This window comes from Aptenodytes patagonicus, chromosome 3 (assembly GCF_965638725.1).
Source record: "Aptenodytes patagonicus chromosome 3, bAptPat1.pri.cur, whole genome shotgun sequence".
Classification (NCBI taxonomy): domain Eukaryota; kingdom Metazoa; phylum Chordata; class Aves; order Sphenisciformes; family Spheniscidae; genus Aptenodytes; species Aptenodytes patagonicus.
Genome location: NC_134951.1, coordinates 79,456,776 through 79,483,429, shown reverse-complemented (window position 1 = coordinate 79,483,429; position 26,654 = coordinate 79,456,776). Strand labels below are relative to the sequence as shown.

Here is a 26,654-nt window from a genome sequence, read left to right as displayed (position 1 = left end):
CACCTCGAATACTGTGTTCAGTTTTGGGCCCCTCACTACAAGAAGGACGTTGAGGTGCTGGAGCGTGTCCAGAGAAGGGCAACGAGGCTGGTGAGGGGTCTGGAGAACAAGTCTTATGAGGAGCGGCTGAGAGAACTGGGGTTGTTTAGCCTGGAGAAAAGGAGGCTGAGGGGGGACCTCATCGCTCTCTACAACTACCTGAAAGGAGGTTGTAGCGAGGTGGGTGTTGGTCTTTTCTCTGAAGTAACAAGCGATAGGACGAGAGGAAATGGCCTCAAGTTGCGCCAGGGGAGGTTTAGATTGGATGTAAGGAAAAATTTCTTTACTGAAAGAGTGGTGAAACATTGGAACCGGCTGCCCAGGGAAGTGGTGGAGTCCCCATCCCTGGAGGTATTTAAAAGACGAGTAGATGAGGCACTTAGGGACATGGTTTAGTGGGCATGGTGGTGTTGGGTTGACGGTTGGACTCGATGATCTTAGAGGTCTTTTCCAACCTCAATGATTCTATGATTCTATGATTCTATGGTGATGCTGCTCAGGACATCCACCTGATGATGTAACTGCACTTTGTGAGACTGAGGTCAGCACATCTGCATAAAATGGTGAATGGATTGCTGAAAATCTCCATTTACACTTTCCTCTTAAAATCAGAACATTCCTCTTGTCGTGTTGCGCCTTTCCAGCAGCCTTGCTATAGCAGACATTTCAAAAGTTATTCTGGGTCTCTGAAGAGATCTGTGCTGCTTAACTGCTCCAACTCATTATATTATAAATTTGTTTCTTGTGTTTCAAATTTGTGCATAGGGGATGTGTTTGGGGGTACTTTTTATATACATGAAAAAGGAAAAAAAGAAATGGAAAGTGCTAAGAAAAATTAATATTGAGCTAACATAGTCTATTTTTGCATGGAGTAAATATCAAACTAATGCATAAGATTTATCCTCTATAGTAAATCAGCAATATGTCTCATTTTAGGCCTCTCCTATGACCGCTATTTTTTACTGCAGTATTCAGTCATGCTGATTTATGCCATACTATCCTGTGAATATTTTGCAGAGTATTATCAATAATATAATTTTATCTTTGGGTCCAGATGGAATGAGCTTAGAACACAAAGCAGGCAGAAAGCATGATTCCTGCCTCAAGTAGTTTACTGCTTGAAATAAACTTGGTATAAAATGTGAGACAGGGACACAAGACATCAGGGAGTGGAGGACTGGATCAGGAAAGGCATCAGCCCAATTAACAAAATATTTTATTCTATAAGGGCTCATGTACTCAATAAGATGGTTCTGTTTGATTGGAAGGGCTTCATTAGAGTGATGGCAGGAATCCTTCTGGAGAGTAGGACTGAAGTAGGACAGTGAGTAGTGGCATCACAGATCTACTCAGGATAAGTGCTTCTACATGTGAATAGAAGCAGCAGTCTCATTAGTCTCATCAGACTGCCCATATAAGAAATCGGAGCGATGGGAGAGGACTGGTGATACCAAAATAGGTAAAGGGCTCTGGTCTCACTTCCTGCACTTAAGACCAGTCAGAAATAAGTGGCTGAAATCATCTTGTTTATTGTGGGCCTCTATTAGCAATAGCATTCTTCCTTACTTAAGTCATGTAGTATTTCCTTTGAATTGTGCTAAAGGTACTGCCCTTTTGTTTTATTGATTGACCTGCTGATCCTGCATAGAGGAACTGCCAAAAGTAAAATTCAATCATTTGCAAGTGTACTCCTTCTCATTTGCAACACAGTAGTTTAGATTTTTGTTGTGGATTCTAGCTCAAATTGAGTCTAATCCAGACGTGCTCTCAGTCCTAGTTTTAGGACCCTCAGGCAAAATATGAGTGAACAGAGATCGAAATGTCCAAAATTTTGTCATACTTAGTTTGGATTCACCTCTCAATATTGTACTATATATTAAATAGTTCATCATAAGCCTTTTTTTCTTTAGTTGAACTATTTTAATCTAAGGACTGTGTTTTAGACTGATTTGAGAAGTGTGCTCTCAACCTTGTGAGTTGCACTTACTCATCTGAAAAGTTTGTATGACTGTGAATGTATTGAATTCAGTTTGAATTCTGCTATGCTTTATGTTCTGCTATGGTGATTAATATTCCCCAGGGAAGCATAATGAAAACACTTGATAGATCAGTTGACTAAACTTAATATTGGATACATCACTGATGTACTCTTACATAGCTTACTTTTCTGAAAACTTGAAAAAATGTTATAAAATTTCTTCTTTCAGCAGTGTACATCTTCTTTGAAGACATATACATTTTCTTAGACAAAAAGTTTTTTGGGTGACATAGTTCTCTGAAGTTGAGTTCTGGAAACTAGTTGCACATTTATGTTAGGACACCTCTGAGTAGGTGTAACATGAAATTGGTAGGCATTTTCATTGGCAGAACACAGGCTCTGACCCTTATCATGTGAAGGACATGTAAAAATAAAGCAGGTCAGTCATGTTTAAAAATATATTTATTTAAAATATTAATATTTAAAAATAAAATTTAAAATATTAATATTGAAAATATTTTTAAAAGAATTAAAATAATTATTCCAGATCAAAAAACTGGCTGGATGGCTGGGCCCAAAGAGTGGTGGTGAATGGAGTTAAATCCAGTTGGCAGCCTGTCACGAGTGGTGTTCCTCAGGGCTCAGTGCTGGGGCCAGTTCTGTTTAATATCTTTATCAATGATCTGGACGAAGGGATCGAGTGCACCCTCAGTAATTTTGCAGACGACGCCAAGTTGGGCGGGAGTGTTGATCTGCTCGAGGGTAGGAAGGCTCTGCAGAGGGACCTGGACAGGCTGGATCGATGGGCTGAGGCCAGCTGTATGAGATTCAGCAAGGCCAAGTGCCGGGTCCTGCACTTCAGCCACAACAACCCCATGCAGCGCTACAGGCTTGGGGAAGAGTGGCTGGAAAGCTGCCTGTCGGAAAAGGACCTGGGGGTGTTGGTCGACAGCCGGCTGAACATGAGCCAGCAGTGTGCCCAGGCGGCCAAGAAGGCCAATGGCATCCTGGCCTGTATCAGAAATAGTGTGGCCAGCAGGAGTAGGGAAGTGATCGTGCCCCTGTACTCGGCACTGGTGAGGCCGCACCTCAAGTACTGTGTTCAGTTTTGGGCCCCTCACTACAAGAAGGATGTCGAGGTGCTGGAGCGTGTCCAGAGAAGAGCAACGAAGCTGGTGAGGGGTCTGGAGAACAAGTCTTCTGAGGAGCGGCTGAGGGAACTGGGGTTGTTTAGCCTGGAGAAGAGGAGGCTGAGGGGAGACCTCATCGCTCTCTACAACTACCTGAAAGGAGGTTGTAGCGAGGTGGGTGTCGGTCTCTTCTCGCAAGTAACAAGTGATAGGACGAGAGGAAATGGCCTCAAGTTGCGCCAGGGGAGGTTTAGATTGGATATTAGGAAAAATTTCTTCACCGCAAGGCTTGTTAAGCATTGGAACAGGCTACCCAGGGAAGTGGTTAAGCCACCATCCCTGGACGTATTTAAAAGACCTGTTGATGTGGTGCTTAGGGACATGGTTTAGTGGTGGACTTGGCAGTGCTAGGTTAACGATTGGACTCGATGATCTTAGAGGTCTTTTCTGACCTAAATGATTCTATGATACTATGATTCTATCATATTTACTGTGGTAACATGTTAGGATCCAAATATACAGAAAAAATATATTGCTGATAAATGTAGGGAGAAGTAGGAGAATGGGGAAGAAGACAGTGAAAAACTTCTGATTTCTAAGGGACTGCTGTTGATTCTGAAGTTCACCACTGTTAATGGGTCAAATCTCCACAACCATTCCTTTTGATATTTGGAAAAATCTATTAAAAAGTTTATTCTGGTCTCAGTTCAACATCTGATAATAAGCTTGAGTCTCTGAACTTGGAGATGTCTAGTCTAGATTAAAACCACGCTATGAATCTTCCATCACTTTCTAAGGAATAGTAACAGCCATCCTAAAAAGGGATTTACTCAAAACAGTGATCAGGATTGCATGTGAAATCAAATTCATTAGCATTGCCCCAGGCTTATACCATTCTCTGCATATCATCTTCTGTTCCATAGTTTCACAGAACAGAATGCATTTCATTTCATTTTCCTTGAAAATTTACTTGGCCTAATATCTTGGCAGCAGTTCACAAACTTTGCTAGGTTATACTGCTGCCAGCAAGAATAAAGAAATGGTTTCCAGTCTTCCATGAATAAAACTAAATTTGCTAAATTAAATATTTGTTTTCTTGCTGTGATATCAGTCAAACTAATCTTTTAAACTTCATCCAAGGAAATATTCATGCAATTTGAACTTATTAAAACTTGCAGCTAGACAAATTTAGACTAGGAGTAAGATGCAAATTATGGAGAGCTGGGGTAATTAATCTCATACATCGCTTGCCAAAGATTACAGTTGGTGCTCATCAGTGGTAAGCTCAAACTTAAGACAGGATGCATTTTCTAGGAGTTACGGTGTAATTCACCTATATCTATTGATCAAGAAGCAGGAGTTACTGAAAAGTATTAAGAACTAGGCCAGGCAAGATAAGACCTTTTTTTTTTACTTATCACTTATAAAGTCAAATAGCCTTTCATTACAGTTTGTTACTGATTTTCAGTATATGTCAAATGTTTTTGTTTGTTGTTTTTTTTTCGTCCTGACAGGTGCAGCTAGTTACAACAGTTTTTATGTTTTTTGCAAAAATTTCTGCCAAGCTGTGAAACCTGGGAAACTGAGGGTCCGCTGCAGTGTGTGTAAACAAGGAACACTGACGTTGGCAAGGGTAAGCTTTTCTGTTTGTTTGTTTGCTTGTTTGTTTCAAAGTTTTGCAGTATATGGAAATGATATATCTAGTTTTATTTATTTGCATATATGTGGCTATGTATATATGTATTTCTACTTAATTTTTCCTTGCTGTTTATAACTGAGTAATTCAAAGGTTTGTGAACATTTCACTCATCTCCATTATTTGCAGCACACACAAGGAACACATTGCAGACTAGAGCTCCAATCCTGTAAAGACATTCTTAGCTTTATATTTTAAGTACTAATGATTAACCTGGTAGTATCCACAATGTATACAACTGCATGTGTGCTAAAGAGCTGGAATTACAGATGCTTATAAAAAGCTTGGAGCAGTTGTTAAGGCCACAGAAAGACCTGAATTCAGGTCTTGATTGTGACCGTTATGGAATGAGACAAGGAGGGATTAAGTGGCTGTGCAGTTGAGAATATTAGTCTCTCCAGCCTAGCTGCTGCATGTAAAGTCAAGGGAAAGTTATTGTGCCGGGACAGAAAGTTAGTAGGAGATCTGTCAAACTTGGTTTGCATCCTAAAATGGGAGAGTGTTGTTTGACTTGAATGTGCAGTAGTGTAAAGTTGTGGAGGGTTTTTTGTCTAAGTGCTGCTGAATTCCACTAGTTGTGCTACTGGGGAATGAGAGTCCTTCCTCTCTCATAAATCAGTGTTTGTCAACCAGGTTTGTTATGTGAGAGGCTTAGGTTTTGCAGGAGGCTGAGCCTTACCATGCTATAGACTGGGGGGGAGCTTTCATATTTGGCACATGTTTAAGTGTTTAAATTTGTCTTTCACTGTGGTTTAAAGTGGTTAATTTCAGTTTCATGTTCTTGTTGTAGCCAGTGCTTCAATGTCTTTACACGTAATAGCACAGTGAGATCCTCTAAAAACCCAGCTCCTATATTCTCATTGGAAAGAATAAACTGTAGCAGTGCTTACACACATCTAATTCAAAAAGCTACAACAACAAACCCCTTCTAGCTCTGCGTGCTATTCCTGAATTACCTGACTATCTCTGATTGATTTCAGAGGCTTGGAAGTGTTGCATTTTGTGGTGTTCCAAATGAACACATCTAAGGGGATTTGTTTTCTCCCAAAAGTTGCATTTGAATATTGGTGATTAGTATAGGCTTGAATCACATATAAATCAAGATACAAGAGAAGTTGCCATTAATGTACATTTCCAATGGTATAATATTCAGGATGGATAAAAACACAGACAACGTTGTATTCAGCTTGAATACAAGCAGTTAGTGCTGCTGAAAGACATTGCTGTTATCACCGGAGGAGTTTGAACCTTGTGTGTTGCATTGACAGCACACAACATGTGTCCTTTGCTAGACTCAGTGGCTTCCTTCGGCATGCCCACTTTTGGAAATGATGACTTTCACACCTGTGCCATTTGGTTTGGAATCGTTATGTTCCTTGTATTAAGTAGACTTAAATAAATTTCCAAACTTTTCAGTCTTTACAGTATCAGCTAAATAGTGTTCTTCATTCTGGAGACTTAAAAAAAAATCTCTTTATTGTCTCCCGAGAATTCCTCATAACTCCACGATAAAAACCCTATTATAAAATGTTCCAGTACGGCATATTTCTAAATACGCTTTTTGTATCTGATATTGTCTGGAATGTACATGGACCTACATTCTTTTGGCAAATACAGGGTCAATAACACAATAAATATACACAAGCTGATAATTTCCATTGAATGAGCAGAGTGCAGCTGCTTCTTGTTTCTATTAGCATATTTTACAGTAGATATGAAAAGAAAGTAGCTGGAAACTTGTAGTGAAAACATTTGCGATTTTCAAGATTGATTCAAAAAATCCCAGCTTTCAGAAGATTTGAGAAGGTACTTCAGCATAAAAGTACAAAAGAGAAAAGGGAAATATCTTTTAGAGAGTATCAAATGATATTTTTTGTCTGTTTTAGTTTTTAAATAATGCTTGTCTATGAAAATAATTTGCACTTAAGGTTCTTGTTACTTTATCCCCAAAACAAAGAAAACCTGTTATTATTCTTTTCCTCTTGAGTTCGAGCGGAGCACGGTATTTGAGAACAGTGAGTGTGCTGTTCCAGCAGTTTGGGCTGGCAGTCCTCAGGACTTCCAAAGTGCAATATTTGCAATATGGGCATACTTATTGCCATGAATGTGCTATGCAACACTCAGTTTGTTTTATAAATACATACCATCTACCTCAGTCCTGTGGTTATGAAGATTAGGTGCAGATTTGGCATGTGCCTGGCCCTTGTGACCTCTTTTCTTCCACTTTCTGGTCTATCTTCCAGAGAGACAGAAAAAAATTCCAGCTGGGGAAGCTTGAAATATGTACGAAGCCCCATGTATTTTTCAGTACTGTGTAGAGACCTCTCTGCATTAATGCTAGGCAAAAGTGTGGTCCTCCCAGCAAGTGCGTTGTATCTACTCTGCTTTCTTCAATGCATTGCAGTCTACAGTAGGCAAGTTATGTCAGGCTGCAAACATTACTGTCAGTTGCTTGACTTTTGTGCACATGAAAAAAAATCATGTAAGTTAGTATATTACCCCAAACCCTCTGTCTTTCCTCTGCAATCCCACTGGACTATGCCAGTGATTGCAGATAGACATCTTCTCTACTGGTACTACAATTATTTGCCTTTTATAGGAAATAAATTAGTCAAAATAAAGTTGACATAAGCAAACTATAAAAAAGCTTGTCTATGCCACCATGCTACAGATTTGTCAGCAAAGCCATCTTTTTTAAGATTTTTTTTTTTCTAATTCTCTGTGAACTGTGCCTGACCTTTATGTGGCAATGCAGCAAGTTTCTTGAGAAGCTCTCTTGTGCCACAAGCAGCAAAGCACCGTGTAAGCCAGCATTTGTTACACTAATTCTTTTATTGAGATGAAAGTGAATACCTGTGTAAAACCCACACAAAGCTTTGGGCAACCTTGACTTACTATACATGCTAATCCTTTTCCTACCTAAGCCACAAATGACCAACCTAATTAAATTGAGCTTTCTTTTTTCATGGTGTGTTGACTGACATTTTAAAATATTACTTATTCATTTAAACAGTCTTATTCTAATACCTTATTTAACTGTCATGTGTATTTGCATAACATTATTTTAATATATGATGCTCAGACTAAATTTATGATACTATATTTCTATGAAATTAAAGAGCTCACTTTTTATTTTTACCAAAGACATCCATCTAAATATTAAATTTGTAATTTTCCAGATGACACTTAGGTTGGCGTTTTATGAACATTTCATGACCTAATGCTTTATGTGAGATATATACCAGATTGATTTAATTATAAGAAAACATCAGTCACTGCAAAAGTATCACCTCTCCCTAGTTTGTCTAATTAATCAAGCACAAAAGCATGTCTGAAAAGATGGGAGTGTGGGAGTCTTGTGTAGACTACCTACAAGCCTGCCAGCAACTTTCTTCAAATAGCTCGAAAATTTTACTCTTTAGTTTCACACTGTCTATAGCTTTTGTTGCTTTTGAGCTTTTAAAAATATTTATTTCATATACATACAATGCTGCAATTTGTTTCAGTAGCCATGATTCAGATAATTTGGGTATTCCTCTTTCCAGAAATAAAAACCCCAACCCCCCCCCCGATTATAGCAGTCACATTTACAGTTCTTTTTCTGGAGCCATAGCAGTGCTAACATTCACAGTGTTAACTCTATAATGGAAAGGAAAATGCCGGTGTGCAAATGGAAGGCCTGATTCTGCAAACTGGTATACACCAAGCTATACACATAAAGCAGACGTTTTCAATGTAACTGACTCTGACATACTCCTGGTATAGAAGACAGTAACTTTTGATTTGGTATCCGTTTGTCATAATACAAAATTCAGCCAGGGTAAGAATCTGGATTGAAGTGCGGTAAATAGACTTTAGGTCTCCATACTCGGCCACAGGTGCTATGGTGAGGCCATTTCTACTGCGGGGACTCATGACTCGTTACTATTTGGTAATTCTTCGCATTGTGTCCTTGGTAGTACTGGTTGAGTTTTTGGTATATCCTCTAGTACAAGCACCAAAGGAGTTTTACATAGCTTCTTCTATAGTTTTCAAGTGTTCCTTATAGCTCACATCATTATTTCAGACCTTTTCAGACATGGGGAGTTATATTCGGATCTGAGTTAACTCCCTGCAGCTGAGATGAGACTTAGTTTCTGGCACTGACAGCACATCTGGATTTTATTCAGCATCTGGTGCATACAGTCCTGTTGCTGTCCCTGCCCTCCGCACTCTAGAGGAGCCTCCTGAGTTCACGGGTTTTGTTAAACTGCCTCTGCCACAGAACTTCTCTTTCATCATTTGTCATATTAGGGATATTGTTTTCATCTATTGCTTTTCATCTTAAAACTAACAAAGAAATGGACATTTGCTGAATTTTGTTTCTCTGGCACCATGAAAAGCTTGTCATTTAGGTAGCTTGTCAGTTAGTGTAGGCTGTGTGGTATATCACAGTTCTGCAAGGGAAAATTGCGAGTGTCTTTTGAGTGCCTTCCAGTGACTGACAAATAACAGGTCATAGATAGTTTAGGTGGTCTTCCTAATAGATAGTAGTGTAGTATTTTGAATTTGATATTTTTGTATTTCCTAGGAAGAAAAATATCTTTAATACAGTCATTTTCTTCGAGTTCTTACTTCCTAACTCCATTTTAATCGAGTTATTTAAGTAGGGTGTTTTCTTTTTAATGAATATAAACTTAGCAGAGATTCTCAGTAATATAAAATAAAAAGGCAGTTTACTTTTGATCTCTCTTTTTTTAATTCACCATTGTGAAACTCCATTCCACACTGCACTGCCTCTCACCACTGCTCATTTCAGATCACATATTTTTCCTGGAATTCATTACTTGTATCCTGGCTCTGTGACAGAGAAAGAAAGGAGTACCGCTCACTGCATCGGAGCAAGGCTGACTGAAAGAGAAAGGGACAAGCAGCACCTCTGCAATTATCTAGCCTTTTCCACTGCTGAGTCAGCTTCTCCCCACTGCTGGTTACCACTGCTGGGGTAATACTGCAAGCAGGTTACAAAAAATCAGTTTGTCCTTTGAAGGTAAACTGCAAAGTAAACTCCACCCAGTGGAGTGCAATGTGATAGAGTGTGATCTCATTTCACAGGCTGGGGAGATATTAAAAATGTGATTGAATTCTTGAGACTGGATGACGTATGTATTTGTCTCTCCAAAATTACATTTGCTGTGAGGATAAAAATGTTTTTGATACATCTTAGCTAACACATGACAAACACTGTGTGTTAAAATACTTCTATTGAATACTGTACATAGGAAAGTTACCATTGTAATGTGTGCTCCTTGGTCAAACTAACAAATGTGAAACAACCATTTATTGTTGTGTTCCTGCTAATGAAAGTGTAGTACAAAAATAGCTTAATTTCCCTGCATTTGGCCAACAAAAGTAGCACTTACAGGAAATTACATGTATTCAGTATATGTGCTTCTTTCTACATAAATAATGAAAAATGTTTCAATTCTGACATCTAAATTACCACCACTGGGCACTGATGTTAATGCTGTTTTGAGAAGACCAGTGCAGAGAAAAAGAGCTCTCAGAACTCTTTTTTCCAGGGTTTCCACAGATTCAGGAAATCCTTCTGCATTAGTTATATTAATCATACTTAATCATAAGCCTAATTTTTTTCCTAGTGACCCAGTGTTTTTTGAGAGTGAGGGAACATCTTAAATACAGATATGTTATTCTGTTGTGTAGCCCAAGCCCAGATGTGCCCGGATGCCAGAGAGAAATTATCAGTATTCTGATCCTCTCCCTACTTGCTACGTAGGCAAATGTTCTCTTTTGTGCAATTGTTTCTCTCATGACCCGATCTGATGGTGACAAGCCTGCTAAATACGAACTGCTGAGACTCTTAGTGCAGGACTATATTATGATAGTAAATCCCGTCTCCTAGTGTGTTTGTAGTTCATGCACAATTCCATGCTAAAGTAGATAGAAAACCTCTATCTGTCATATCCATTAGATAGTTTAAGCAGTTTCCAATAACAAAATCTGTCTCAGAAGAAGATGTTTTTCCATCATAGCAAAGGAGAATCTATCGCTAATTGGCCTGACCAAGGAGGCCAATATTTTTAGTACTTTTACTGTAGTTCTGCAGGTGCCATCCTTGTAAGGAATTTGTGTCATCCACTCTTCCTTATTTGTCTCCTATTGCTTGCAGTGACTTGGAGCAGGGCATCAGCATTAAATAAGTTTAGTGCTGAGCTGACCCAGAATCCAGAATTACCGGCGGAACTTTCCTAAGAAGGATCGCATGGGTTGTGCAGATCTGATTCTGCCATTGCTCAGCCAGTGTCTTAATTGTTTTTAGTAATATGAATATCAGAAGAAAAAAAATAATGCCTACATTTCTACCTTAAAAAGTCTGTTTTCTTTAATGATATGTCAGATTCTGCCAAATCCAGCCACACCCTGGGGAGGCTGCTCCAACACACATTCCTGGCGCCTCTTTAAGATACTGTGGCACTTATTATAGGAGTAAGGAAGCTCACATTGGGTGACTGCAAAATTATTTTATAACCATTTTATCCTTTCTTCTCCACTTCTTTCTTTGGCTCTGAGTCTCACTTCACACTGAAGTGAGCTGTCCTTAAAGGAGAGCCTCACTCTTGCACCTGCCTTACATAGTGACACTGCCATTGAGGCTGGCCTCAATGTGCTAAGCACCATCTGAGAACAGTTGGGAGGATTCAGAAGACTTGATATAGTTTAATTCAGGCTTTTGGATACCTCTTTCATTTCTTTTACCACTATCCCTTAAGACAAATTTCACTGCATTGGACATCAATTGATTAATTTCTATATATACAGTAAATGAAAACAAATGCATACTTGATGATATGAAGAAAATTATTCCATCCATTCCAAAAGACAGGAACAGCAATTCTTTGATCCAAAATAAACTTTGCAAAGGAAACAGTTTTGCCTCTGTGTTGAAAAAATAACATATAGGTTTTTTCTTTCATTTTAATGGGCTAAGAAAGTATATTTTAACTTCTAATTCTATTAGAACTCTGAGATATCTATGCATGATTTATAGCGTTTATTACAGTATGTGTTTTCAGTAAGATTAAACGTTATAGAGTGTCTTAAAAGCTGGAAAAAAAAACCCCAAACAATTACTGGAAAGAAGGAAAATGACTTCAGTGTTATGTACCACCTCAAGTCATGCTGTGAAATAAAACTGCCCTTTAATGTGGAGCCTAAAATGGGTTTCTCCAGCCTGGGTGACAAGTCATAAATGAAAAGGAAAACACTTACCAAATTTACTTTCAGATTAGACTTTTACATGAGTCTCTGACTCAAATGTCTAATGAACCCTTTTTGCCAGAGAAGATAGATATATGCCTAGGAATATAGATGGTGTTCAGTGTATCCTATCTTCGCAGTTGCTGTGGTATCACAGAAGCACAGACTCACAGACTGTTTGAGGTTGGAAGGGACCTCTGGAGGTCATCTGGTCCAGCATCCCTGCTCAAGAAGGGCCACCCAGAGCCGGTTGCCCAGGACCGTGTGCTTCTGAATATCTCCGAGGATGGAGACTCCACAGCCTCTCTGTACAACCTGTGCCAGCACTTAGTCACCCTCACAGTAAAAAGGTTTCTCCTTATGTTCAGACAGCACCGCCTGTGTTTCAGTTTGCACCCATTGCCTCTGGCCCTGTCACTGGGCACCTCTGAAAAGAGCCTGGCTCTGTCTTCTTTACATCCTCCCTTCAGATATTTACACACAGTGGTGAGATCACCCCTAATGTATATTTCAATATATCACTGAAAGCCTGGGACAAGTAAAAAATACCATGCTCAGAGTAATGTAACTTGTTTCCTCCAAAATATTAGTTGCATTTGAATTGCTTTCATGTACCGTTGCACATTCTCTGAATTGTAATCAAGAATCCTTTGATAAATAGATCCTGTATTTCATAACTCCTACTTCTCCTGAAATCCATAGAAATTTGGAGCACTTACCATTGGGTGGCTTGGGAACACGTCTACATGTAGATCAGATTGTGGACTTTTTATCTGTTTCATTCTTTTGTAGGTCTTGTGCTATTTCTATTCATGTTTTTTATAACTTTTTGTTTAGATGTATACCTCTGGGGAAAAAAAAAGGGGGTACCAACAGATGTGATAAGTAAGCCTTATTCAGCTTTAGTTTGGGCTGTTCTTGGGGGCAGAAATGTAATCGGAGAGGGACCACTCTTTCCCTCTGCTGGCACATGCACAGACGATATGACCACAGAAGGGTGTTACGTTGGCCAGGGAAATGAAAAGTTTGCATATCTTTAGGTTACATCTTTCGGCATATTGATTACTGGCAGCTCTGCCGCCATTGCCTTAACAATATGTAAAGATGGCCTTCTCTCCATGTGGTAACTCCTCCCCTCACAAAGAAAGGCGCTCTCTCTAAAGTTTCTTAGCCTTTTATGTTGAAAGGAGATACAGCGAATATTTGTCAGCATTTTAAACATTAGAGCCATATCTAGTCTGTTGACATCTTAAGCTATATGTGTAAGTAAATCCTTCTTGGTCTCCCCTTCCCATACATACATATCTATATATCTATATAGATATATAGCTATCTTTTAGATCCCTTTTTCTACTCAGTAAGACCATAATGTGCTGTGGATGTGTTGCTGGAATGTATTACAGTACAAACAAATCTTGGACTGTGACAGTGGGGTTTATTTAATATGGCAGCTGCCACTGAGATTCAGATGTCCCAGTGCATAATTCTCCTAATTTGCTTTCTTTATTAAAGTACAGCCAAACTTCTGTCTTCCCAGTATTATTCCTTACATAGCTGTGGGTACAGAGAAATCATGCTTGCACTACATTATTTCAACATTTTTCATAATGATGAATATTAAACAATTCTAAAGGGTCAGAAATTTTCTCCTAATTTTTAAGGTGCTAGAATATCTGATGCACCAGCTGGTTCAGGAGGAAAAAAACCCTATATTTACTTAAGCTATTGTAGTAGCAGAAGTAGCAAATGCCAAACTATTTTCTTAAATGTGTACCTTCATCTCCGCTAGGAAGCTGATGTAATGTCTAAATTATTATTATCAATTATAATAGTTTGATATTAATGATTGATAATTAAGGTGATTAATTAAAAACAGATTAAAGTAACTGTTTAAGAGAACTATAAACAAGTCTCTATTCTATCTCATTGTGGAAGAAACCCCTCCAAATCTGTACATTTTTGCTTCATGTCTGAGGTTGTGGGTTTTTTTCTGGTTTTGGACTGAATTAGTTAATAAAAAGCTTTAGCATACTTAAACATGATGTAAGTAAAAACTCAGACTTCTGTAACTAAAAAACCAACTAATTTTAAGTTACATTGACTAGACTTGTTTGGATAGGGTTGTGATCTAAAGGTATTAAGGTCAAACTTGTTAAACCTTTCCTCAGAGCTTCATTAGTATAAAACATCTTTAACGTGATGCAAACACAACCATGGTAGTTATATTGATTTAACTTTCTTGGTAGAGGTATGCAATGTTCTAATGAAGGTTTTCCCCCTCTTCTCACAGAAATTTTCCTAATGTATAAATAGGTCCTTAGGGACATATGGTGTTGACCAGTTAGTAATCCACAGATAAATTGTTACTATTTATTTAAGTTTTTCTCCTGTAAGCAGCTGGACAAAACAAGACATCCTTGGTTCCCTGTAGTAATTGCCATATGTTTAAAGCTTGCTCCCTATGTGGAAAAAAGGCCATTTGAGTTCAGTGGTGTATCTTGAATATAGAAGAGTTTTATGTTTGTTTTGGGTTTTTTTTGATAGATAGCAAATGCTTCTGTGTTAAGAACTTAATTATATTAGGAGTGGGTTGGGATTTTTTTCTGTTTTTAACTATACAAATATAAATTTAACATTGAACCCTGTAACTTTTCTAGACTTTATTTGGAGAACCTGTTCTTTGGCAAGAGCTCTGAACATGGGTTTATTATTATGTAAGACTTAATGGTTTCACTGATTTTGTTAAAATCAGAAATAAAATTGGGGGGGGTCTGTAATAAGTATGAAACATTTTGGAAGTGACTTGCTGAGAAATATTCTATCAGTCTAATGACGTTAAAATCACAGTTTAACTGAAATAGCATGATTTTGTCAATACAATACATGTAGACTTTTCAGACAAGGGAAAATACTTTGGCTGGGAAGGAGGAGATTTTTAACTTTTTTGTAGGCAAAGCAATATAATTCCTAGAGTGGGTACAACTGCCTCACAACTCTATAAATTCGAACAGTTACAAATGAGAACAATCTGTCCTGGTATAAGCAATTTTTTTAATCTACATGTACAACTGCAGCCATCATAGGATTGCTGTACTGTTTGAATTATGTTAAAATGGCATAGTTAAAATGGCATGAATTTTGGACATAGACACAGAATTAATTCATGAAGCTTTTCAAGCAAGAAGTGGTTGAAGATATTGGACTAGATAAAATATCTGATAGCATTAGATTTTAAAAAAGAAATCTCTCTGTTGAAAGATTTTCATTACAATAAAATTTCAGGGTACATCTCCTAAGACAATCAGAGAACAAACAGTACTGAGAGACTGAGACATCTTTTTTTACACCAAAACCTATTCAGCCAAAACCACTGAATACCTGAATCTAAGCCTTATGTTGTTTGTATATACTGGCATTTAAACTTACTGTTTTGGGAGGAAGATAAAGACACTAACTGCAACTATAAAGACATTTCCTAGCCCATCTTGAAATTCCTGGCACTAATGGTAAGTTTAAGGATTTTAGACCTTACAACGATAGGCTTGCTCAAGCTTTAGCCGATACCCTCTGATATACCTTGCTATTTTTACCAATACTTAAAAGTATAGTTTCCTAAACTATGGCTCCTAAAGTGTGGTATCTGTACCACTAACCTGATACAAGCATTAACTGTTCTTGTTGCTGTGTCTACTCATGGTGATACTTGAGCAAACTAAGTTTGGGTACCCTTACCAAAGGCCATCTCTCTTTCTTGTTAAGTGTGCACACTGTCATAAAAGATGAGATAAGAGAGTATCAGTGGTATTTTTACTTAGATTTGATCTGCATGTGCTCATCAGCTGCTTATGATCTGATGGTGGAAGCATTTTGCAGTTGTTTTGAATTTGTCTGTACATCCCCAAGTTCTAGATTTTATTGCTTTTTTTATTCTGAATTCAGGCTGTATTCATTAGAATCGGTATGTTCTGCATGTCCGTATTTCCATAAGCACCACTCGTGATGTCAAAAAAGTCAGCTCAGCTTGGCGGAAGTTGCCTGTTTCAGACTAAGGCACTGCATTTTAGCCGATGCCTCAGGTTCCTGTAAAGAGCACCAAGAGATGTTTTTGCTAGCTTTCATCCGTCTAGCTCTGCACGTAGCCTGCCAGCTGAAAACACCGCTGTCTCATCCCTACGCAGGAGTGTTGCCGAGAGTAATGTCCATAACTTTGAAAAATATACTAACCAAGGATAGTGTTATTTGTCTGTTACCAATATAGATGTCATAGATGGTACGGCATGTTCTCAGAATATCAAAAAATATTTCCCTGAAGTATGTTGGGAAACCTCTCTTGGGTTGCAGTTTGGCTACCAAACACTACCACCTGTACGGCTAGGAGGATGTATAGTTTTGCACTGTCCTCATCTGAACAACACGTTCATTCTGGCTGTTAACATTCTCTCTGTATATTTTGACTTGCTTGATTTTAAAAATTTAGTTTCAGGTGGAAGAAATTAATTCCCCTGAAGTTAGGTTTTTCATTTCGGTCAGGTCTAATTGTGTGTTCTTTTGAACTAATAAACTCGGGCAAATAGGCAAGAATGTGTTTAACCGAAGCTTTGCCTGCTATTTTATATGGTGCTTAAGAGTGGGAGAATAATTTTGTTTGAATATTCAATCTCTTCTGGATCTGTAGATGTATCTGCTTTAGCTCAGATCCGAAACTTCCAAGATCTTTCTAAATGTGGTTAGGAATAATTTCATACAATTCTGTAAAAAACAATCACCAAACTGAAAGACTGTCTGGTTACCTGCAGGAGTCTTGAGCCTCATGGAGCTTTCTGTCAACATCAAGTCACCAGATTAAGCCTCTGCCTGAAGTGTGACAGTACTTTTGGTGAGAAGTAAAATGGATTTAAAATAGTGTGGTCAGGTGCCATCAGAAGGAACAGTTTATGCATCTCCTGCCTTATAGGATATAAAGCAGTTCAGTCAATTGTAAGATGACAGGTTGACGGTTGTTTTTATTCTGGGCTAATAGGAAAGGATATTGAAATGCTCCGTGGTTTTGTACAATATTAAAAATCCTTAAAAGGAAAAATGAACAAAACCCAAAATACCAACTCATGTAAGCAAATGTGCTTCCATTGTGCAATAGTTATATTTTACCTTCCAGAACTTCACTTTTTTACTTATATTTTAAGCAATGTATTTATTATGTGGTGTCATACATGGGGTTTTTGGTATAAGACAATGTCAGAAAATCCCATCAATTCTTGATGGTGATGTACAGGATTGTTTATTGAGGATGGATTTTAAAAATAAACTAATGTTGCCTCACTCTCAGGCTTTTGGAACAGTGTCAAGAGACTTTTTTTTTCATTTTTCTCTTAATTTGCCTGCGGGTCGACCTCATGATAATAATTCCTTAATGTGCATTCGTAACTATTCAGTTGATTTTATAGTACGTTAGACCTGGTTTCACCCTATCCCTGTGGCTAACCCAATTAAGAGGAATGCAGGATGAGGCTGTTCAGCTTCTAAGCTGTGATCAGAAACAGGAGTCAGCAGGTCGCCTCTTTGATTCTGATGTCCCCTTCTGCCTCAGTGCTGCATTTTTGCTAATGTCAAAAGCTGTTTCCTGAAGTTCAGGCCTAGTGATGAAGGCTAAGATTGCTGACTTTGGCATTTTAGGAAAACAGTAATTTAAAGAGGAAATTAGAATTCATAGGCTTTATTTATTTCAACTAGAATGAAATAGCTAGATTAAGGTTCTTTTAACCTCTAAGCTTCTTTTAACTCTACAAATTGTGTAGTTTTATTTAAAATATTTGTACTCTGCTGGAAAACTTTTCCTCCAGTTTGACTCTTAAGTTTCTCTTCTGCTTTTACTTCTTTCTAGCATACCTCAATTTGTAAATTCCATTAAAGAGAATTTACATTTTGTAACTTTCTTATTTAAAATATAACGGATATACTTGAATCTTAAGTTTGTGCAGTGAGCAGAATCTTCCTGTATACTTCAGGGAGGCCACGTAGTTAGCCACAATCCATTTTTCCCTGTATTCTCTGATAAAATGAATTAGGGGGCCCGAGTGTTTGTGTCTATCTTAGATGAGAAGGGGAGGGAGGAGGTGGGAGAGTGAAAAATAAATAGTTTACTTTTTGCCAGTACAGATACTCATTTTGTGCTGGCTGGCTATGTTTCTGCATGAACAGTAACACGTCACAAGAAAATGAAGGTAAAATTTGGTATGGGTCCTGTTATATTCTGATAAAATCATGACTATTCTTTCCTAATGCTAAATTTGTTGAATGCCAGCTCGTCCATAACTATAATAAAACCAGCTAATGCATAAATGAATTCTGGCAATTTTAAATAAAATTTTAAAACCTGATACGACAAGGAAGAATGCTAAGAGGTAACCAAGTGTGTAAACACTAAATGAAGGATTATCCTTATTTGCGAAAAATCCATTCCAGCGAGAAATTGAATTGGGGGCTTCTCTCAAAAAAGAAGGGCTACTGTAGCTAGTGAGCCAAATCAGCATCTGATTTTATTCCCTTTACAGTAATAAGGTTATGTGAGACCCATAAACAATATACAAATGAGAATAAATGTAACTGAGTACTCTCTGCTCCCTCCTTTTTAAAGATTCTCCTCCAAATAGTAAAGTACTGATTATGCCAAACTTTTAAAACTGGATGTGATCAAGCATATTAGGAGTGATGCACTTCATTTGTTAAAGCATATTGCATGAACAGCCTCACCTCTTGTCTGGTATTTTTACTTTGCAGCAAGGATTTTCTGTACAAAGCGCATATGAATAGTATATGCATAAAATGACTAACGTATAAAACAGTAGATCCTGTATTTATTACTCTTTCAACTGAAGAAAGAAGATTTTACCTGATCAGTGAAAACAGCTGGTCCAGAACCTGGTCTTTGTCAGTATTTTAAGTGACATAGAGGTTAATGATAAAGAAAAGATCACAAATCTCCATGCCACTGATACTGACTTTTAATGGGTTTCAGCAATGTGTAGCGAGCAATTTCAGAAACTAGACCTGTAAAGAATTAGACTGCAACAATTTTGGCACTAGTTTACTGTAAATAGATGCATCCCACTTAGGAAAACAATTTGATTTAGACTTATCTGTCTGTATGTACTTTAATTATACATAAATGTTCTCCAATTACACAGTGTGCATAAATCCAAAAGCTGCTGGTGAAAGCTAAGACAGTAGATTAACTTCTGGGACAGGCTCTTTTTAACAAGTAGACTCTAAGCTTCCTGTACTGTCAGGAGTTTAAACTGTATTCAGTGTACAAAGTGCTCCCTCAAATGCTGTCTTATGCAAAAAAGACAAGTGTTGTAGCAACTGCTATAGGACACCAAAAAAAAAGAGAAGGAGAAAAACATATGGATCTGCTCCTTTTCAAATGCAGATTGTTGAGGCTGGAAGTCTACCACTTAGTCACTGTGTTCTCCATTTGACCATATGGTTGCAAAATCTAGCGGAATGATATAAAAACCCTAGTTCTCCTCCTGAAAACAAAATATAGTAGAACAAAGTGGAAAAAGGAAAGGATTTATTATATCCATTCTTGCTGTTATGCAATTTTTAATATGTTTTATTTTCAATGGCTTTGATATTTTGTGGGATCTATATCTATCTCTTGGTATTTGACTTGGTTACTCTCTGTCCTTGAAATATATGGGATGAAATCTCCAAGTATGCCCCCTAAATTTAAGATGAAATTACAAGGATTTGTCTACCTAGTTCCAGTACTCTTATAGTTGTACTCCATACACAGCTAAAACGCAGCAGAATGCAACACACCTATCAACAAGGTATCTTATATGTGTGCAAAAATTGGAAGCACACAGGTAGAAAAAGAAGTTATTTTGTGGTCCGTTACAACCTTATGTCAACCTCAGCTATGCTGCTAAAATTTTGATAAATTTACTGGTAATCAGTCTCCATATGAAATGAAAAAGGACATGACCGTCTGTAGCAACTCCTTGCCTATCCTCCTGCTCTTACTTTGCAAACAAGACTCAAGAGAGGAGGGATAATGCAGACGCAGATGAGGACTTTTTGAGAGAGGCGGAGGCGGGTGGAGTTTAGTGTGCGTGTAAAATCCCTTTCAAATGGGGGTCATGAGGGAAGAGGTCTCTCAGTCTGTCACCACCAGCACCGTGTCTACATCAGAAGAAAATTTCAGCTTGGGAGTATTTGGAGAAAATCATGTCAGGATGGTCTCTTTTGGACAAATATCAACAGATGATAAGCAAATCGGATTTAAAAGAGCACTTGGCTTCAGCTATGGTATTTTACTGTTACAGTCTAGTTTTAGTGTAGTGTAAAGTCATGTAAACAGCAAGATCCACGCAGTGCGACTTGTATCTGCAGGAAGTCCCAGTGGCTAAGGCTCTCCTCAGGAACTGATCTCATTGTGCGATGCTGGAGAACACTGATGTGGAGGGACTTACAATCTGTTTACAGGGATGTTGTATAATGAACAAGAACATCGTTCTCTCTTTATTTTAACAGATTATTTTATGTCTATTCATGGTTTGAAAATCACAGTGTTACTGTACTGTATACAGAGTGTACACAGGCTCTTTTTGTGTATACATAAATATACAGTATTCCTTCATGGTTAATTAACTATGTACTGTAAAAATATTAGAGTAATACATTCATTCTAGCCTTTAGTAACTCAGTAAAGGTATATAGAGAGTTTGAAAGTTCATGAAAGGCAGAGGGCCTTATTCTCTGTCACTTATACCTATTTTACATTACAGTAAAACTTTTAGATCTGTAATAATTGACTTGAGTGAAGTTATACCTCATCCTCACCCATAAAAGTGAAAGGAAAATTAATCCTCCATGAAAAATTAATCTTCAAAAGTTTTACACTCCTCTTCATCACCTTTGGAGATTATTTTGGGTGAAGGAACCCTTTCCTGCCTTTGTATTGTGGTAGAAACTTTTCACCATGATTTTATCATTTTCATCTTTGTAATAAGGTTTAGAAAATAATAGTATTTGCTGCAGCAGTTACTCAGCACTGTAACAAAGCCACAAACTACAGACTACTACTTCTGTGACTGCTCTAGCAGCAAATCTTACATGGAACAGTTAAAGAGCAGACCCTGTTGGTTAAATTGACCTGTTTGTTTGCTACACAAGTGTAAGTGCCAGTAACAAGGATGGAGTTGAAAATTTCTTGTGAGAAAAGTAAATCTGTCATTAACTATGCCAAGAGATTTACAAAAATGGTAATTTAGCTTCCTAGATTTAGATTCCTGTTGCCACCTGTCTGCACTTGGATTTGGGAATTCATTTTAATTTTCTAGCTTGCTGTTTGCCAGTGAGATGGTCCTCATGGAAATATAGAGCAGAGCAGAACTTTGTCCCACATTGGTGGTTGTAGCTGAGCTTCCTAACCCCCATGACGCATGCCAGCATTGTCTTCAACCTTGGTGCTGAAGGGTCAGCTGTAAAACACTTTCTAAAGATGCTGTAAATCCCACGGTAAAGTGTATCTGTTAAGGGTATTGTAATTGCCATCTACCTTCTCCCCCTGCTCCAGGACCAAGCATATTACTTTCAGAACATATGGTTTCCCTCAACAGATAAGGTACCATAATGCCAAAGTTACTTCTGTATTACCAGTTCTGTTCTTCAACCCATCAGGAACTTGTATTTCCTCTGTTCATGATTTAGGGATTTAAAGAGAGAGTCTATTTATTCATCCAAGAAGACTCTTTTTTCTTCCTCTGTGAGATAACAGTGAAATTCGTGATAAGTAATTTACCTAGTCTTTACATTTGCACAGTATTTTTCTTTCTAAAGGAAAAGAAAATGTTTTATGCTCTGGGTGTCTGTGTATGAATATAATAAGCATACATGGGGAGAGAAAGACTTACAAATTCAAATATTGAAATCCATTGTGGGATAAGGGACAGAAATCTTAACCAGGTTACATATACTTCTTCATTGCAGACGGCAGTGTAGGGTAGATATACCAGAGTGGGCTTTAAACTTGCTAACTTGGACCCCAGAAGCAGAAGGTCAGGAAATCCATACTGGCCAGCTGACTCTGCTTCTCTGATCTGTTTGTAGCCTCTGTTGAGCTCCAACTTGCTCTGTCTAAACTTCTACCAGTACCTAACATAGCCCTTTTAGAGGTCTGGCATTCCTACGTCTACAGGCCTACTCACAGGAATAAAGCCTATTTTTTATGAAAAACAGAGTAGGATCTTCAGCATCCCATTAAGCAGGATGAGCAGGCAGTTCTTTCCTGTTTAAAGTCTCAATTAAAAGTTAATCAATTAATTAAATGCACTGTATTGAATTTAGTTACATTATCTCTGAGAGATGGAGACCAAGGAGACTTACAGACTTATAGGAAGTAGAGTTACAGGATATGGTTGAGTCCTTAAGCTTAGACTCTTCACCCATCTCCTTCAGCAGAAAAGCAAGGAGCGGGTCCTTGGTTCCTCAGTAGTAAAAACTGTTTTCCTCCCTTGTTAGGCCCTGAGGAATTTACGTCAGAACTGGAGTTTCTGTATTTGATGTCTTTACCTAGTGGCAAGGTGTATAAGCAAAGAGACAGTAGACAATTTGGAATTACAGGAAGTAAAGGGATAGCTGTTGATAGGCCTAAATAAAAGTGAAATGCCCTCTCTTCTCCTCTCCTTCCCCCATTCCTTTCCCTCCCCATTGGCGACTTCTGAGGTCTCATTTGTTTGTTCCTAATCTGTACTCTGTCAGCTGTCTGCATCTTATTTACAGGCAAAGTGAACCATCTCCGTTTACTTGCACTGATTTTGCTTTTGCTCTACCGTCAGAATATAATCTGGCTAACCATGTATGTTCACATATGAATATACGATTTACACACATGTTGTAATACCAGTTCCTGACAGAGATGGGTATGTGATAACTATTAAAGAAGTTAACATTTTACAGAAAATATCCAAAATATTTATATTTAATCACAAACAAACTGGCAGTCAAGTCAGTAGCCTGTTTTCAGAACCCAGGCTTCTGTCAATAAGCAGCTCTTGCACAGCCAGATTTCTAAAAATAAGGCTATCATCTAGTCAGAAAATTTTAGCTATAACACATTATACAAAAGTGTGCACAGGAGAGTAACAAAAGGGATTTGTTTTCTGGGTTGTGCTAAAAATTTCTATCTCCTACCTTTATTTTGTCTCAGGTTTTAATGTGTAGTTGTAATCAGGGAGAAAAGGAGAAAAACTTCAGCGCATTGAGTACTGAAGGAAATAAATGGAAGCAAACACTTCTCAAGTGAGCTTATTGCTTTTTAATTAGTGCCTGTGGGAAGATACTTTGCTATATCAGTGCCGTTTGTACTAGTGCTATCTTGAAACAGCGATGTGCAAAATTTCTCCCACATCTCCCACCATCTTGTGTAGCCCCAGAGCAGACATACACAAATAAGTAATGGAAAAGCTAGAAAACAGATTCAATCATGCCTGTTTTGCTGATGCCTGATTAAGGAAAAAAAAAGAGGGGAGGGTACAGAGGAAGATGAAGAGTATATACTTCATAAATTCACTGTAACAGCTGTTGTATGAAACGCTGGGATTTGCTATTCCACATAGCACAGGACGAAGGCAAAACTTGCAAGAGTATATTTCTCTGTGTAATGAGGTAGGCAGCCATGCGGTTAAATCATTTGCTTTCTCTGGGACACTGCTGAGTTCTTTGCCATTGCATTTAACTGCTCTCAGGTACCAGAGTGTCATTCTCACCTTCTTTATTATAATTTTTCCCCTTGTACTCCCCAGTAAATGGGAAGTTTTACAGTGGAGCAGCTGTTGGCAAAACCATTGACCTAAAATAAAGTAGTCAGTAACTTACAAACAGTTGGTCGAAGTAATTTCAAACTTCTTGGAACAAGAAAACAGAAGCGGTGGCGGGATGACAACTGTTTGCTCAGGAACTGTTTTGGAAAATCTTATTAGGCTTGTGAATGACTACTGCCAACTTAGTTTTCCTGTTCACCCAGCTGGTTTTCCAAAGATAATCGTAACTATTCAATTGAAAGCAGAGTAGAGCATTGAGAAAGTAGGATATTCTCTCTGAATTAAAAGTCTTACACAAATAAAATATACTTTAAATAATTGATAAAAGCTTTAAGATTTTGTATAGAAGTAAAAAGTATGTGGGTTTTTTTTTAATATAGAATCAAGTCACTAGTAAAAAACTTAGTTTGATATTTTATATTGGTGAGTTTGGACAAAAAATCATCAGTATAACACTAATTTTACTTCAAAAATAAGTCAGCTTATTCGTTACAAAGATATTTTGCAGTCTCTCTTTGGCTGAAATAGGCAACTTGAAAAGTGTGGCAAGAACTGCCTTGTGGGGTATTATAGGCCTGTAAGGTAACTGTAGCACGTCAAGTTGAGTGCATAGTCTTGATTTAAGTCTTTTAGTTTAAACTGCGGTGTCACATCTGTTTTCTGAAACTATTTAAGATTCTAACAATGTTTCTTTTATTCCTAACCATGGCAATTAAATTTAGTTCTTGAAAATCAGGGATCCAAAATAATCTGTGCTCTGTTGTCATTGCTGTGACACAGCACTGACCGCATTTCTTTCATGAAGATTTTCAAGTAAAGACACTACATGGAGCCGATCAAATACACAGGGGGAAAAATTCTGACTGCCATTGTGGTTCTCCTGACAAATGTGTGTGCTCCATGTCTTCAGGTGTATTTAATGTAGAGTGCAGAATGAAAGAAATGGAATTATCCCCTCAGAGTGTTTATAATTAAATATTATTTACCCAAAAGGCCATACTCTGATCATTTGTGTAAATATGTACTTAGAGAGGTTTGTTCATATATTAAAAATCTCTGTGGACCAAATCTGGCAGATTTTATCTGTCTTTCCTAATGGAAATCTTTTCTGTTGATGCCTGTATAAGTTTTGACTAACCATCACTGTATTCGGCATTGTGAATTATTTTAAACTCCTCAAATGCAGATTCTGTATTTTATAAAATGCACATTTTTGGTTTTTTTTCCAAGGTACATATTGTAGCTATTAGATTATTATAACTTAGGGATAGTAAAGGAGCCCAAGGAAGCTTTTAAACCTCCAAGTCCAGAGTGAGGCATATTAATCGAGTGCTTCAGAGAAATGGCCTTAGATTTTGAAGTATTATTATACCATACCTTTGATAAATACATAATGTTTTTTAATCCCCCTCCCTGTTTATTCTGAATGAAATATTTCTTAAAAGTGGAATAAAAAAAAATGTTTATGATTTAAAAGTCTTTAATTGCTGGGAAATATTTAATTGTTTCCTCTGCAGGCAGAGAATTTAATAAAATCTTGGCATTTGGGCTGAGATGTCTAAGGCTCAGGAAAAGAGCGAGTCTTATAGCACCTCTGAAAATGCTGGTTTATAATGGAAATTCTGATGGATCAATAACTATGGCATCATTAACAGCTATGGCATGGTATTGAGGGAGGTAAAATGATAGTGTTCATATTAGTTCTATGCTGCCAAAGCTATTAATGACTGAAGTCCTTTTGCTGCTTTTCTGTGACTCTGTAAGCTCCTCAAACGCTGCTTCAATCTTCTAGGAAAACTGTTTGAGAAAAATGTATGAGTCCTCTGGAATATATTTTGATGAATTTCATCAACTCCTGAGGTTTTCTAAACCATGACAGAATTTGCTACACACCACACAAACATTACTTACTGTGTTTATTAATATAGGTCTGTTTAACTTGGGGCGAAGATCTTCAGAAAATACAGGCAACATTGTGGAGTGGAATAGAATTTATTAGAGAAGGGAGATGTTACGTTTTCCATTGGTACATTTTTGCTTCTTTCTGAACACTTTGGAAAGTGCCTGACAACATGTAGCTTCCTGTAAAACTGTGGGGTTTGAATTCTAACTAACTATTGCACTTGAAATATATTTTGTTATCTGATCTTTTGCTGTATCTGAGGTAATGCCCCGATGGACCCCTACGCAAGCCCCTGGTGAGGTGTAGAATCCATGGATGTCAACCTCTCAGATTTCCAGCTCAGGCCACCTACCAGAGCATCTCATCCCTTTAGTTTTAAGATCCTGACATTCTCTGTTGTGCAGTGAAATCCAGCATATAAGCTGGGACCACAGTGACTGATGCCAAGTTGTTGAGTCTGTTCCTGTTTCCACTGATGTCTTCGAAACAACCAAAAAACCCCTTTCCTAAATGATAAGTCTAGTGCAAATGGTAGTAATGAAAGTGTCACACTCAGGGATCCAGATTCTTCTTCCTGTACAGACTTTTTGCAGGAGCTCAAGGGAAACGAAGTTTAGCCAAGTTTAGTTTAACCAAACAGGTTACAGAAAAACTGAGCTGGGGAGAGACCTCTGGAGATCGTCTAGAGCAGGTTGCCTAGTGCCATGTCTGGTTGGGTTGTGAATATCTCCAAGGATGGAGAGTCCACAACCTTTCTGGGCAACCTTTTCCAATGCTCAACCACGCTCACAGTTAAAAAAAAAAAATCCTATGTTTAAATGGA

At 37.8% G+C, this 26,654-nt stretch overlaps 1 protein-coding gene across 1 annotated transcript in view; it reads left to right on the top strand.

Moving 5' to 3' along the window:
• Window positions 1–26,654, top strand: part of PRKN (parkin RBR E3 ubiquitin protein ligase) — an 807,172-nt gene that overhangs the window by 298,785 nt on the left and 481,733 nt on the right. Inside the window, exon 4 of the mRNA XM_076333958.1 lies at window positions 4,662–4,780. Within this exon, the coding sequence (XP_076190073.1) occupies window positions 4,662–4,780 (119 nt within the window). The remainder of the gene's footprint in view (window positions 1–4,661; window positions 4,781–26,654) is intronic.